This window comes from Strix aluco, chromosome Z, assembly GCF_031877795.1.
Source record: "Strix aluco isolate bStrAlu1 chromosome Z, bStrAlu1.hap1, whole genome shotgun sequence".
NCBI classification, from domain to species: Eukaryota; Metazoa; Chordata; class Aves; order Strigiformes; family Strigidae; genus Strix; species Strix aluco.
This window is the reverse complement of record NC_133971.1, coordinates 67440250-67453024: the sequence shown is the minus strand read 5'-3', so window position 1 is coordinate 67453024 and position 12775 is coordinate 67440250. Positions and strand designations below refer to the sequence as shown.

At 38.4% G+C, this 12775-nt stretch overlaps 1 protein-coding gene across 5 annotated transcripts in view; it reads left to right on the top strand.

Moving 5' to 3' along the window:
- Window positions 1-12775, top strand: part of SPIN1 (spindlin 1) — a 67930-nt gene that overhangs the window by 35636 nt on the left and 19519 nt on the right. For all 5 annotated transcript variants that reach the window (XM_074811786.1, XM_074811790.1, XM_074811789.1 and 2 more), the window contains one exon: window positions 5535-5759. In XM_074811786.1, the coding sequence (XP_074667887.1) occupies window positions 5708-5759 (52 nt within the window). In that variant the 5' untranslated portion in view covers window positions 5535-5707. The remainder of the gene's footprint in view (window positions 1-5534; window positions 5760-12775) is intronic.

The following is a 12775-nucleotide window of genomic DNA, read 5'->3' as shown; positions in this document are numbered from 1 at the left end:
AACCACAGGGAAGTGTCTGGGCTTTTTTAGGGATGGGAAAAAAAAAGGTAACACAAACTAAAACTGGGCATATATTTTTTTATTGTCCCTATTATTTAGCAGCTATTTTAACATTAAGATTGCCTTTGGGAAGGGGATGCTGAACACTTGCATAGGATGGTTCTCTCTGTTCATATGGTAAGAATTAGGGAGTCTAAACATACATGTTTCATCCAACTTGTTAGTGCTGAAAGCATGGTACTACTTTAACTGAAAGATGTACCAGCAATTCTGAGCTGATTTACAGAAATCAAAATACTGCTTACCAAGGAATCTCTTCAGCTGATGCATTTTATTTCAGAATGACTCCTTCCACAGAATGGTCTTGTAATGCGTTGTGATGCACGCGTCCTCCACTGAACAAGTGCAAACTTCCAGCATGGGAGTTGCATGCATGAGAAGTGATGTAGATACTAAAGTACAAATGTTGGGAGTCCACCAGCTGGTGTCAGAGCTGTTCTGGTACTGTTTCCTTCTGTGTTCATGATGGTAAAAGATAGATATACTATTTAGGAGTGAAGCACTTACCTTTGTGGTTTTGGTGACGTTAGCATTAATTATCGCAACTATGTTTTTGTGCTACTGATGTCCCTCTTCCATGGATAGTAGAGTCATGAAGCTTTCACTAGAATGCAGTAGACAACATCGTGCTCTGTGCTGCAGTGAAATGCGTGTAATTTGGTAGAAAAACAAGCATGAATGTTAACTGAAAGTTAAGCCAGAGAATTATTTTAGGTGGTTACATTTATTTTCATGGAGTTCAAAGCTCATATAAAAACATATTAATGTTTCTAACCAAGTTTATAGAGGAGGTTAAGCTGGTTCACAGTGAAAGTTGCAGTCTTATGTAAATGCTGGTTTTTCCTCCTTTTGCCTTTACTGCAAAAATAGTAATTTTCTTATCACAGCTTTATTTGTCTTAAAATCTTCCTCCCTACCCTGATAGTATGATTGTACTATTCTTACTAAAACTGATATGATTGACAACTCGTAGGGCTTGAGTTCTTAGTCTAACATTTAACCTTCTGTGAAACACTGTACAATAATTAGAGCATGGTGAGACAAAGCAGTCATCTAATTCCCTCTTCTTTTTTTAAGTAAGTGTGCTGTGATCTAGGAAGGGTTGTAAAAACAAAGGATCAAAACACCTGGGCTGGTGAGCAGTTGCAGTTAAGAGAATGCTTGTCTTTAACACGCAGCTGCATGCTGCTGGTGACCTGTGCTTTAGGGAAACTGGTGCCTAACAGGTAGGCAGTGGCAGCTCTCTTCTGAAAGTTACTGGCAGTCTGTGAAGGCTAGTATAACTTGTTTTGGATATGTCAGTTTGGATCCAATAAAAGTACTTCTGGTGTTTTTCCCATATCTGCTGCTATCAACAGAATTACCCTAAAAAGTCAATTGTTTCATAAGTCATCTTAGATGCATCCAAACAAGGACCTTCTACTCTTCCTTAACAGTATAGCTTACCTACTGAGTAGATCAGAAGCATGTTTTGGTTTTGTGTTTTTTACTTTTATGTGGAACATGACATTCTTACAGACTTGTAATAAAACTTTGTAATAAAAGATTTTGCCTTTTGTGAGTTAATTTTCATAATGATTTTCCATATTAAAAGTTTAAGATATTTGTATGAGGGCATTAAGTGCTTGGTTATTTGTTTTATGGGGTTTGGTTTATTTTTAATTAATTAGGTGAGACTTAGTTACATATGCTTTAAAAATCAAGACTTTTTAAAGTATATACATTTATTTTCAAAAAATAAGGTTTTATCCCTCCTTATTAATATCTTGAGAACTGTCAGTGTACAACTGAAATGCAAATTGAATTCAGAATGCTAATTTTAAGAAAACTCAAGTTTCATTTGCTTTCAGCAAAAAATCTCTGAGGTTTTGAATTAGTAACAGTTACTGGCTTAGTTTCTAGAAAATCAATTTAAACTGTTGAATCAGGTTTTTATTTCAGTAGCCTTGTGTCCTTAGGTTCAGAGAGCACAGGGAAACACTTCATTAAGTGCTAGCAAATGAATTGTGATTTTAAAAGGATTAGGAAGTAATTTTCCTTTTTAGAGGTATGACTTCAAATTTGGGGCATAGTAATGATTGGCGACATACCATAAAAAAAAAAGTTCACTGGTAGAAACCCATAACTTTTCTGGTGTTTTAGTTATTTTTGTAAACATAACTACTTAACAACCAGTGAAATTAAAATATCTATGTAGTGCTTTATATTTTTGCCATGAATTGGAAATCTTGGGGGGGGAGAAGTATATAATACATACAGGTGTTAGGAAATATTTACAGCTTCTTAAATAACAGGTCAGTGGCTTGCTGAAAAAGTATGTTAGTTTCTAAATCTGAACGATTTTCACAGTTTGTGGGTTGGGGGGGTTGTTTGGTTTATGTTTGAGGGGGTTGGGTGCTTTTTGTTTGGTTGGTTTGGGATTTTTTTTAGTAGAATAATATAATACTAGATTACAGTTTATTCTCAAGTAATAGCTCTCCTGGGGGAAAAAAGTGGATCTCTCTTGTATGCTTATGCAGTGCCTGTGAGACTGAATATGGTAGTATATCACAGCAGTGCTCTGAATTCAGAGTTTGTTTCATAATCAGTGATGCTTCTGTACTAATGTGTTTTAACCCGTAGTAAAATATTTTTGAGTTTAGTAGAAAAAACAATCCTTATGCTGTGTTCTAGTAAAGTAGTTAAGCTAATTGTTTTCTGTCCTTGTTTCAGCTGTGATAATTTTCTTCCTAGCTGATACAGTGCTGTGTTTTGGATTTAGCATGAGAATAATGTTGATAACACACTGATGGTTTAGTTGTTGCTAAGCAGCACTTACCTTAAGGAGTTTTCAGTTTCAAATGCTCTGCCAGTGAGGAGGTACACAAGAAGCTGGGAGGGAGCACGGCCAGGACAGATGACTTGAACTAACTAAAGGAATAGTCCATACCATAGCACATCATGTATAGAAACTGGGCCAGTTGGCCAGGAGGGGCAAATTGCTGCTCAGGCATTGGTCAGTGAGTGGTGAGCAATTGCATTGTGCATCACTTCTCTTTTCTTGGGTTTTATTATCTCTTTTATTATGTCCCTTTTCATTACAATTATTGTTGTTGTTACTCTGTTTTATTCTATTTTAGTTTTAAACTGTTCTTATCTCAACCTGTCAGTTTTACTTTTTTCCCAATTCTCCTGCCTATCCCACTGGGAGGTGTAATTGCTGGCTGGTTATAAAGCCCAATATTTCCTATTGTATCTTCAAGTGTTTTTTAAAAGTTGGCTATTATTGCCCTGGTATTGTTCAGCATTGTTGTGTATACACTGGTAGATTTCAGGAAGAGGTGAAACGTAGAAAAAATATTAAGTTCCTGTAAATTAATTTTTAACTTTAATTTCACAACTTCTTAGAAATTCTTGATTGCAAATGTCTTAAGTTAGCCTTCCAAACATAGTACTGATCTTTCTAAAAACTGCAAATTACGGAATGCTTGTCTCCTATTGCTGTTTTTTCCTAGGTCTATTCTTCTGTGTTGCTTTAATGTTCCTAGAAGTTAATGGGTATGATTCATGGAAGAATTGACAAGCTTGTTAGATGTAAATGCATTTTTCTGCTAACAGTTTTAACCATACCTTAAGGCCTGTCCTTGTATGTTCCCTTATTCAGTAAGGCAGGAGCCTAAGGTGCTTCTTTCCCTCAGATGGGACACTAGTTAGGGGCATTCCTCTGTTTTTAACCCTTGCATGAAAATTGACAGCAGGTTCCAAAACTGAAGTAAAAGAGGGAAGACCAGCGCTTATTAACAGATTACAGAGAAGGTGATTGCAGCAATGACATTTCTGAAGGAAATGAGGCCAAAAGGATGATCTGATCTCACTTGTCTTAACTGTGTGCAGCACTGACGTAATGGATTAGTCTGGATAAATGTTTCCTGTCCAAAAATGTCAGTCTGAAATAAGTTAACTTGTACTTCTTCAAATTTTCAGATGATCACAAGTTTCTGTAATTAAATCCTGAAGAGTAAAGTTGCCACTTACCTCCCTCATCTAGAGGAATGTGGTGACTAAATGTTTTAGAAATCTCGTAAGTTCAGGTTTTGAGAATTCCCAAAAAATTCTGCAGATCTTCTGTGAACTGATGACTTAACAAATTGGTGGCTTGAGCAGTCATTGCAGTGGCATCAGTGTTTTTCATACCTTTTGTGCTGCATTTTTTTCAACATTTAACTTTTATGAAACAAAGTTTTGCTGCTACGTGGGTGTGACAGTGTTTTGTTTCTAATAAAAGGAAATAGTTGATTTGTGCTTTAGTGAAGAGGTCATGTCTCAATTGCTTGGATGACAACTCAGATTCGCCAATTCCCAGATCAGGATTAAGGTGAAACAACACCAGGGATTCTTCAATTCACAAAACTCAATTTTTATTTGCTCACAACAGATGTTGGCATGAAACATTGTCAGTAAGCCTTGCAACCCTCTGCAACAAGCGGTAAACCTCGTAACATACACCGACAAACCACAAAACTTACAACGTACGCTGACAAGCAGCAGATATGCCCTGACAAGCCTTGCCTTATACGCAGGGATACAGGGATAGAGAATGAGAGAAAAAGGGGAGAAAAAGACCGCAAGAGAAGCAGAGGGGGAGAAAGAAAGATTTCCCCAGTCCTGGTTCCAGCGTTGGTCCAACCAGCTTAGGGGTCCAGCTGGGGAGCTGGCCAGGGCTTTGGCTCACATCCTTTTTTAATTCCTTGCTCCTCCTCTGGGTAGGCACTTGGACTTATTTGGCTGATTAGGCATCATGTGCAGTCTGTGCTTCTCAAATTCTCCTTGCTTTGGTACATGCATAGTTTGTACCTTCAAAATCTTCTGGAAATGGATAGGTGGGCTTGGGGGTTGTTGGGGATTACTCCCCCCTCCCTGCAGGTATGACCTTTCTTAGCACATGCATTGTGAAAAGGGCTTCTCTATTGGCTCCTCATGCAGTTGCTCAAGACAGGGAAGTTCACCTTCAGAAAAGTGTGGTCCCACCTCCACAGGACCTCCTCCTCTCGCTTGTGTCTTCCTGCCCTTACCTGCACAGCCCTGGTGTTTCCATGGATACCATCTCCTTTACCAAAGTTCTTTGTTGGATGTTTGAGACATTAGCTGTGGTTTCATTGGACCGTCACAGAAGGCAGTATAGTTTCTTCTAAGACAGTACTCACTCTTCCCTGTACTAAGATCAGTGGTTTTTAAGAAGCTTTCCTTTCCATGTGTAGTTGCCTGTGATACGGAACTTGCCTGTGAATGTGAGGGAAGAGTAGCAGCCCTAATGTTTGTTTTGCTGTGTAAGATCTTGTCTCTTTGCCCTCTGTTTGCTGAATGTTTTCAGAGTAACAGAATATGAAGGAGCTTCCTGTTGAGTATGGAAACAACCATTAAAGTGAAACAAAATATTTTTATCTTAACCAAGTCTCAAATCAAACTACTTACACTTTACCTGTTCTGTTTTTCAGAGTACTGTAACTGAAAGTGCATCTTCTACATTTGAGGAAGGAATAATTCATGATTGAATGGTGGATAATAAGTAGCTGTCTTATTCCAAGAGTGAGAAGATATTCTGGGTGTTGGGAAGAACTGGATTTTCACCCTAGTCCAGCAGCTTTGCTGCTCACTTAAACACAGATGAATGAAGACCCCATTTGGAAAATCACCAGGTCAGCGGTCCAGAGCTGATGCAGGTGAGGGGTATTTCTGGGTGATTTTCTTTGGTTTTAGCAGGTAAAAAGTGTTCTTACTTTGTAAGGGTTTTTTATATATATATTAATGGTTTTATGAACATGTTATTATTCCTGTCTTAAAAGAATATTTACTTTTGTTACAGAAGCTGATGAATTGAAAAGGCATACATTAAATTAGTTGTACAGATGTGTATATATAAGAAGTGTTTAATACAGTCTATAATACTGAAGTTTTATTAGAACTGTAGGTTACGTAAAATTCTAAAAAGCAACAAAATCAGTATTGTAGGATTACGTTGACGTATTAAGGGAAGAATTGCTCTTGTTCATCTCAGAAGTGCTGGAACATAAACAGAAATTTATTCAACATATGAATAATTTGGAGTAAAACTTCATGGTTTTATGGAAGCTGATCAGCCAGTAATTGTGAAGGAATCTCTTGAAAACACTACAAAAGTGCTAATACTGTTGCTATTGTGTATGCTGTCTAAAATAGGTTAGTCAAAGTATTTTAAAGCAATTTTTTATTCAGAGAAATGCAAAATATGATGAAGCGTTCATCCTCTTATGACTAGTTAGGATTATTCAAAGTTTTGCAGCTTGAAAGACTTATTAATCTCAGTCAGTCTTGTGCACTCTGTAGTAAGGAATATTAGCAATGACGCAAAAAAAGCATCAAGTGACCAGTGAGAATTGTTCTATAGATTGATACTTGGTCCTGTATAAATTAAGCTAGACTCTGCTTCAGCTGTGCATTCTGCCTCAGCTAGTGTGGGACAGGGACTACAAATTATTATTTGCAGGTTGGGAGTTCTACAGACCAGCAGTTTGAGAATGAAAAGGTTACAGATGAATGTTCATTCTTCTGTTCAATTATTTGCTTTTTAATTGAACTTACACAAAAACAAAAGTCAGTAGTCCGTGACCTGTGCAGGGAAAGACTTTGTAGACCCATTGTGCAGCATATCACCAACCATTGTGAATTGGTGCTTTTCTAAAAGACTCAAGAAATTAAGCAGCTGTCATGTATAATTGGGAAAGTTCAGTTAACTTTGAAATATCTAAGCAATAGTCCATTCTGGTGCTTTCAAATACTCATCCATTTCATTGAGAACTGAAGTAACTGATACTGGAAAATTTCTCTGAAACCCTTTGAAACTTTCACAACTGTTTACCTGTGATTAGCTTACATTAATGTTAATTTGCTGTCACTCATTTGAAATATCTACTGATTTTTGAAGGTAACTTCAACAAATCTTTTTAATAAATGGTTTCAAAGGAGAGATCCAGTGCAAAGTCTTAAACACTTGGTTCAGTGAATTTTCATTCCATCAACTGATGAGTCATCCTTCTTGACACTAGCAGAATACTAGTGGGAGTGAAATAGAATTGTATTGGTAAGAGAATAAGGTCTAGTAGGCTTTGACCTGGTATTTGATTTCAGTTTTGTTGACTTCTAAGCATTAACTGGGCATGGAAATTCAGACACTAGGTGTTTAAAGCAACTGTTAGAAAAGTTCTATCTGACGGCTTCAGTGTGACATGCAATAAACAACAAAAACTACAGCACAGATTTGAAATGTTATGAGGGTGATTCTGTGGCTGGATTTTTTTTTCTAATAGCCAAAAAAGTTACGCTAGGACATTTTACTTAAATACGTTGAGAAGAAAACTTTGCTTCCTATTGGTCTTTTGTCTCTTTTTTTTTTTTTAAAAAAAAAAAAAAGATAATTCATAGACTTATTTTGAAGAGTCACGTTTTCTAGTATTTGTTCGTTATAGTTTGTCCTATAACTGGCACCATACCAAATTGTTGTTCAAATTGACCCACAGATTTATTTAGGTGCCCTTTTTGCTTTTTAGTATCACTGTATAACAGTTACAATTTGTCTTTATCTCTTTTTTTGTGAAGTTTTTTGATCATAACTGAGAAGTCCTTAAATCACATTCATTTGATTTATGTAGAATCACTGTCATTGAAATACAACCGGGAGTCATACACATTTGGTCTGCCTCAACTTGTGGCGTAGTTGTGGCCTAGGCTTGGGTGTTGTTGGTTTTCAGCCTCTGGCTATTATATTCTTGAGGAAGATAGGTTCTGACCTTGCTGTTGTTGCTCCTTCTGATTTGATGGGCTGACACTAGATAACCTTTCACTGCTTGAGGGGAGGGGTGTAGAATGGGAGTGGGGAGAAGCAAAGGAGGGGGATATGAAATTATCAGCTGTTTATTTCTTGATCATGGATATGCATTACGAAAGAGTACAACAGGCAGCTGTCATTAGGAGACTACATAGCCCACTCTGCAATGAAAACTGGGCATGGGAAAACTACTACTGAACAAGACAGAATATTTGTTTATCACAGCAATATTTTCTCTGATAGTGGTCAAATTATTCCTTTGAAAAGAACAGCAAATGAGTAATTGAGTTCATCAGAGTATAAAATGACGATTTTGATGGCTGGAAGAGAGGCCTTGCAATGTGATACAAGTTGAGATTATAGCAAGTTAGTTGTTCGGGGCTTTTTTCTTTTTTAAAAAGTGTCTCTAGGAGAGAAAGCTATCAAAAGTGCAACCAGGTTAAGTGTCAGAGTGGATTAGGCGGCAACTCTCCCTCTTCTTTTTAGAAAGAGAATGTGGTTACAAACAGGTGGAGAGATTCTCTTCTTCAGTTTTATGTTGTTATTTTTTCCTAGCAAATAAACCTTTTTAGTCCTGCAGTTGTGACAGTGTTCTGTGCATTAGGATTAACTATGTGTCAGTGATCCTTGTGACCTTTTACAGCCTTTTAAAATGGTCATGGTGATGTTTTAGGTTGGGTTTGGTTTTAAGTTGATTTTTTTTGTTATTTGGGAATGTTAAGAATTTACCCTAGTTAAGTGATTACTAAACTTGAAAGTTACTTTAAACAATTAGTAACAACAATAACAGTGGGTGTAAGTATGACATTTGTTATCTACATAATCGGAGAGATACAGGTTTGATGGATTGGCTGGATGGCTGCATCTAATGAGTTACAGTCAAAAGCTCAATATCCAACTGGAAAACAGTAACCAGTGGTGTCACTTGCAGGTGTGTGCTTAGTAACTGCATCAGTGACATAGACAGTGGGATTGAGTGCACCCTCAGCAAGTATGCATGTTGAGACCCAGCTGAGAGGTGCAGTTGATTCACTAGAGGAAAAGGATGTCTGTCATCTAAAGGGACCTTGGCGGGCTTGACAAGTGGGCCCATGTGAATCACATGAAGTTCAACAAGGCCAAGTGCAGGGTCCTTCACCTGACTTGGGGCAATCACCAATATCAGTACAGACAGGAGATGAATGGATGGAGAGCAGCCCTGCAGAGAAGGACTTGGGGGTACTGGTGGATGAACAATAGGACATGAGCCAGCAATGTGCACTCATAACCCAGTATTTGGCTGGTTGTATCCTGGGCTGCATAAAAAGAAGTGTGGCCAGCAGGTCGAGGGAGGTGATTCTTCTCCCCTGCTCTGCTGTCATGAGACTCCACCTGGAGTACTGTGTGCAGCTCTGGGGCCCCCAACATAAGAAGGACATGGATCTGCTGAACGGAGTCCAGAGGAGGGCCGTGAAGATGATCTGAGGGCTGGAGCACCTCCCTTATGAAGACAGACTGAGAGAGTTGGGATGATTTGTCCTGGAGAAGAGGAGGGTCTGGGTAGGCATTAATGCAGCCTTTCAGTTTATAAAGGGGACTTATAAGAAAGATGGAGAGAGGCTGTTGTGATTTAACCCCAGCTGGCAACTAAGCACCACACAACCACTTGCTCAGTCCCCTCCCTGGTGGGATGGGGGAGGGAAGCAGAAGAGTAAAAGTGAGAAAACTCATGGGTTGAGATAGAGACAGTTTAGTAAGTAAAGCAAAAGCCACGCATGCAAGCAAAGTAAAACAAGGAATTTGCTCACTCCTTCCCGTCAGCAGTTGGGTTCAGCCAACTCCAGGAACACAGGGCTCTATCACATGTAACAGTTACTTGGGAAGACAAATGCCATCACTCTGAACATCTCCCCACTTCCTTATATGCTAAGCATGATGTCCTGTGGTATGGAATGTCCCTTGGGCCAGTTGGGGTCAGCTGTGTCCCCATCCCCAGTCTTTTGTGCACCTCCAACCTACTTGCTGCTGGGGCAGTATGAGGAGCAGAAGAGGCCTTGATGCTGTGTATGCACTAATCAGCAGTAACTAAAACATCCCTGTGTTATCAACACTTCTCAGCACAAATCCAAAACATAGTCCCATACTAACTACTGCAAAGAAAATCAACACTATCCCAGCCAAAACTAGCACAGAGGCTTTTTACCAAGGCCTGTAGTGACAAGACAAGGGGTAATGATTTTAAACAGAAAGAGAGTAGATGTAGGTTGAGTATAAGGACAGACTTTTATACAATGAAGCTGGTGAGACACTGGAACAGGTTGACCAGAGAAGTTGTGGATGCCCTGTCCCTGAAAGTGTTTGAGGTCAGGTTTGATGGGACTTTGAACAACCTGATCTAGTGAAAAGTCCCTTCCCCCAGCAGCAGGGTTGGACTTGGTGACCATTGAAGGTCAATTCTGTGAGCTGAGGAGGTGGGGAAGAGGAGAGAGGTGAATGAGGTGAATCTGTGATTTGCTAGAACATCTGTAATAAGTCTTGTACATTATCAGGTAACATTTGGATGAGATTTGCTGTGCTTTACCAGCATTATTGATGCAAAGATCTTATTTTAACATTTATTGCCTTCCTTTTTTAAAGATGGTTGCTACTTCTGAGAAATTACATGAACACATGGTGTTTCAGAACAGCTAGATAATTTAAGTCGAAAACAAGTTTTTAAAAGCCTTGCCTATAAAATTGCTATCATCTGGGAGTAGATAATATAGCATTAGTGTAGTCTTTCTATTATTCATTCTTCCTGTTGATTAAAAGATAAGGTGAAGGCATGGAAATAGTTTACTAACTTTATATTTGATCTGTTAATCATGTAAAATCATAAAATCGTGGGATTCTAGGAGACTTGGGTCATGTATGGCCTACAGAAAACTCTCTGGAGGTATAGATAAACTAGTGGTTGTGTCATGTATTCATATAGGGCCAAATTTAATGCATTAATGAAGCTTTTTGCAACTGCCTTTGATTTGATCCTGTTGTAGAGACTTATCGATCAGTGACATTACAGGTGTGGTGGCTTCTTTGAAAAAGCCAGTTTTCATCTGTCTGGTTTGCCTGCCTACAAAAGAAATGATTTTATTTGTTGTAAAATGGGTGTAAAGGAAGAGGTACATTTGATTAAAATATCTAGGCTTGTGAAATCTATCTCTAGTGGAAAACATACTTCATAGTTCCATCCGGAAAAATAAAGGGTGGGATTGAAGATGGAGAAACAAAGAAAAGCTAGACTTGTTATTTTTTCACAACAGTAGAGTACATGTCTACAGCCTTTACGAGTTTGTCAAAGTATAGAGTCACTTTCCAGGATACAGTTTGAACAGATCAGCCAGCTGCTCCTATGCATGGCAGTGTGCCCATCTTTCTAATTAGTGTATGGCTGTCTCCAATATAGGGTAATACAGATTATCTTTTTTTAAATTAACTTATCTAGTATAACTGATTGTAAAATAAATTGTGATTACCCTTGTGTTTACACTTATTTCTGGCCTTTTTTTAGTCTAAGGATCCCCTATTTAATGCTGTATAAGTGAAAGGCATGGTCCCCTGGAGTCCTTCTAGCAGTTATCTCCCAGAGGTACAGAATCCCACCAAACTGCATCATGGTCATCCTTTACTGGATAGTTTGAAAACATAATACCTTAGTGAAGGAAAGAACAAGGAGACATTACATCATATACAAGCTTCTGTAGTTTTTTTCCCCGTTTAAAAGCAAGCGTAAATTGTTTCAGTACTGTCTTTGTGAACTAAGAAAAGAGATCCCAGTCCTAGATGTGACTTGTTTAGGATTGCAGTGAAATCTTTTGGCAGAGTCAGATTTCATTTTATCTCTGTACTTCTGGTCTACTTCAAAGTACTCCCTTCCTTCCCGAAACTCCTTTAAGTTGAGGTTGGCCAATACTAGGTGTGAGTAAGTATGTCAAAGTATTTCTTAGGTCCCTGAAAGTAATTATGAAATATACAAAAAAACTCCTGCGGGATCACTGCTGTTCTCACACTTCTGTGGGAACTGAAAAGCATCCAGCTTTTGCTGATTGTTGTGAACACAGGGGATATTCAGAGAAGTAAGATATTTTTGGTGTGTTTTGAAGAGCCTGTCTGATTTTCAGGGATTGAATGGAGGGTGCTGTCTGATGTGACTGACAATTAATAAAGACATTGGCAGTAGCTTTCTCCCTTCCTTCTCCCTGTTCTCTCTTCCTAACGCCCCAGCTGAAATGACATGTATACTTCCCTTGGAGTTAACATCCTTAAAGAACGTTTCTTTTAGTGTGTCTTATTTTCTTTACCTGTCTTTTTCTAGAGGAAAGTAGAAGTATTCAGAAACGTGGCTTCTGGTTTTGCTGTTGAACTTTAAGGATCTGTTGTAAGGATCTGTTATAAGCAGAATTAACCAAGCATTGGAAAACACACAGACCACGTGACACTTAAATGCTTAATTCTGTTGCTCTTGACTGGGAACTGTGAATTGGTTATAACGGGCTTTACCCACCTCAAATTAATAGTTTTTGCAGCCATTCAAAGACTACCTCACATTAGCTTCTTGAAACAAATGTTTTATCTTGGCATGGGTCAGATAATACTTTGCAAGGAATAGCTGATAGTTACAGAGGTGTTTTGGGATGTATAGCTATTCCTCTGTGTGACAGCATACTTTTTGTGTTTTTACTATGGGTGGTTGTGTCTGTTGGAACATACTGTCTTTTTGTGCTCTCTCTGGACTGTAGTGTAAGCTTCTGTTAGGGAAATGGTCTTTCACATGCTGCTGTTAAACAGATAGAAGTGTGTACATCTTATTGATGCAATTTTGAGGATTACAGCATTATGTAGTATATGTACGGTCTT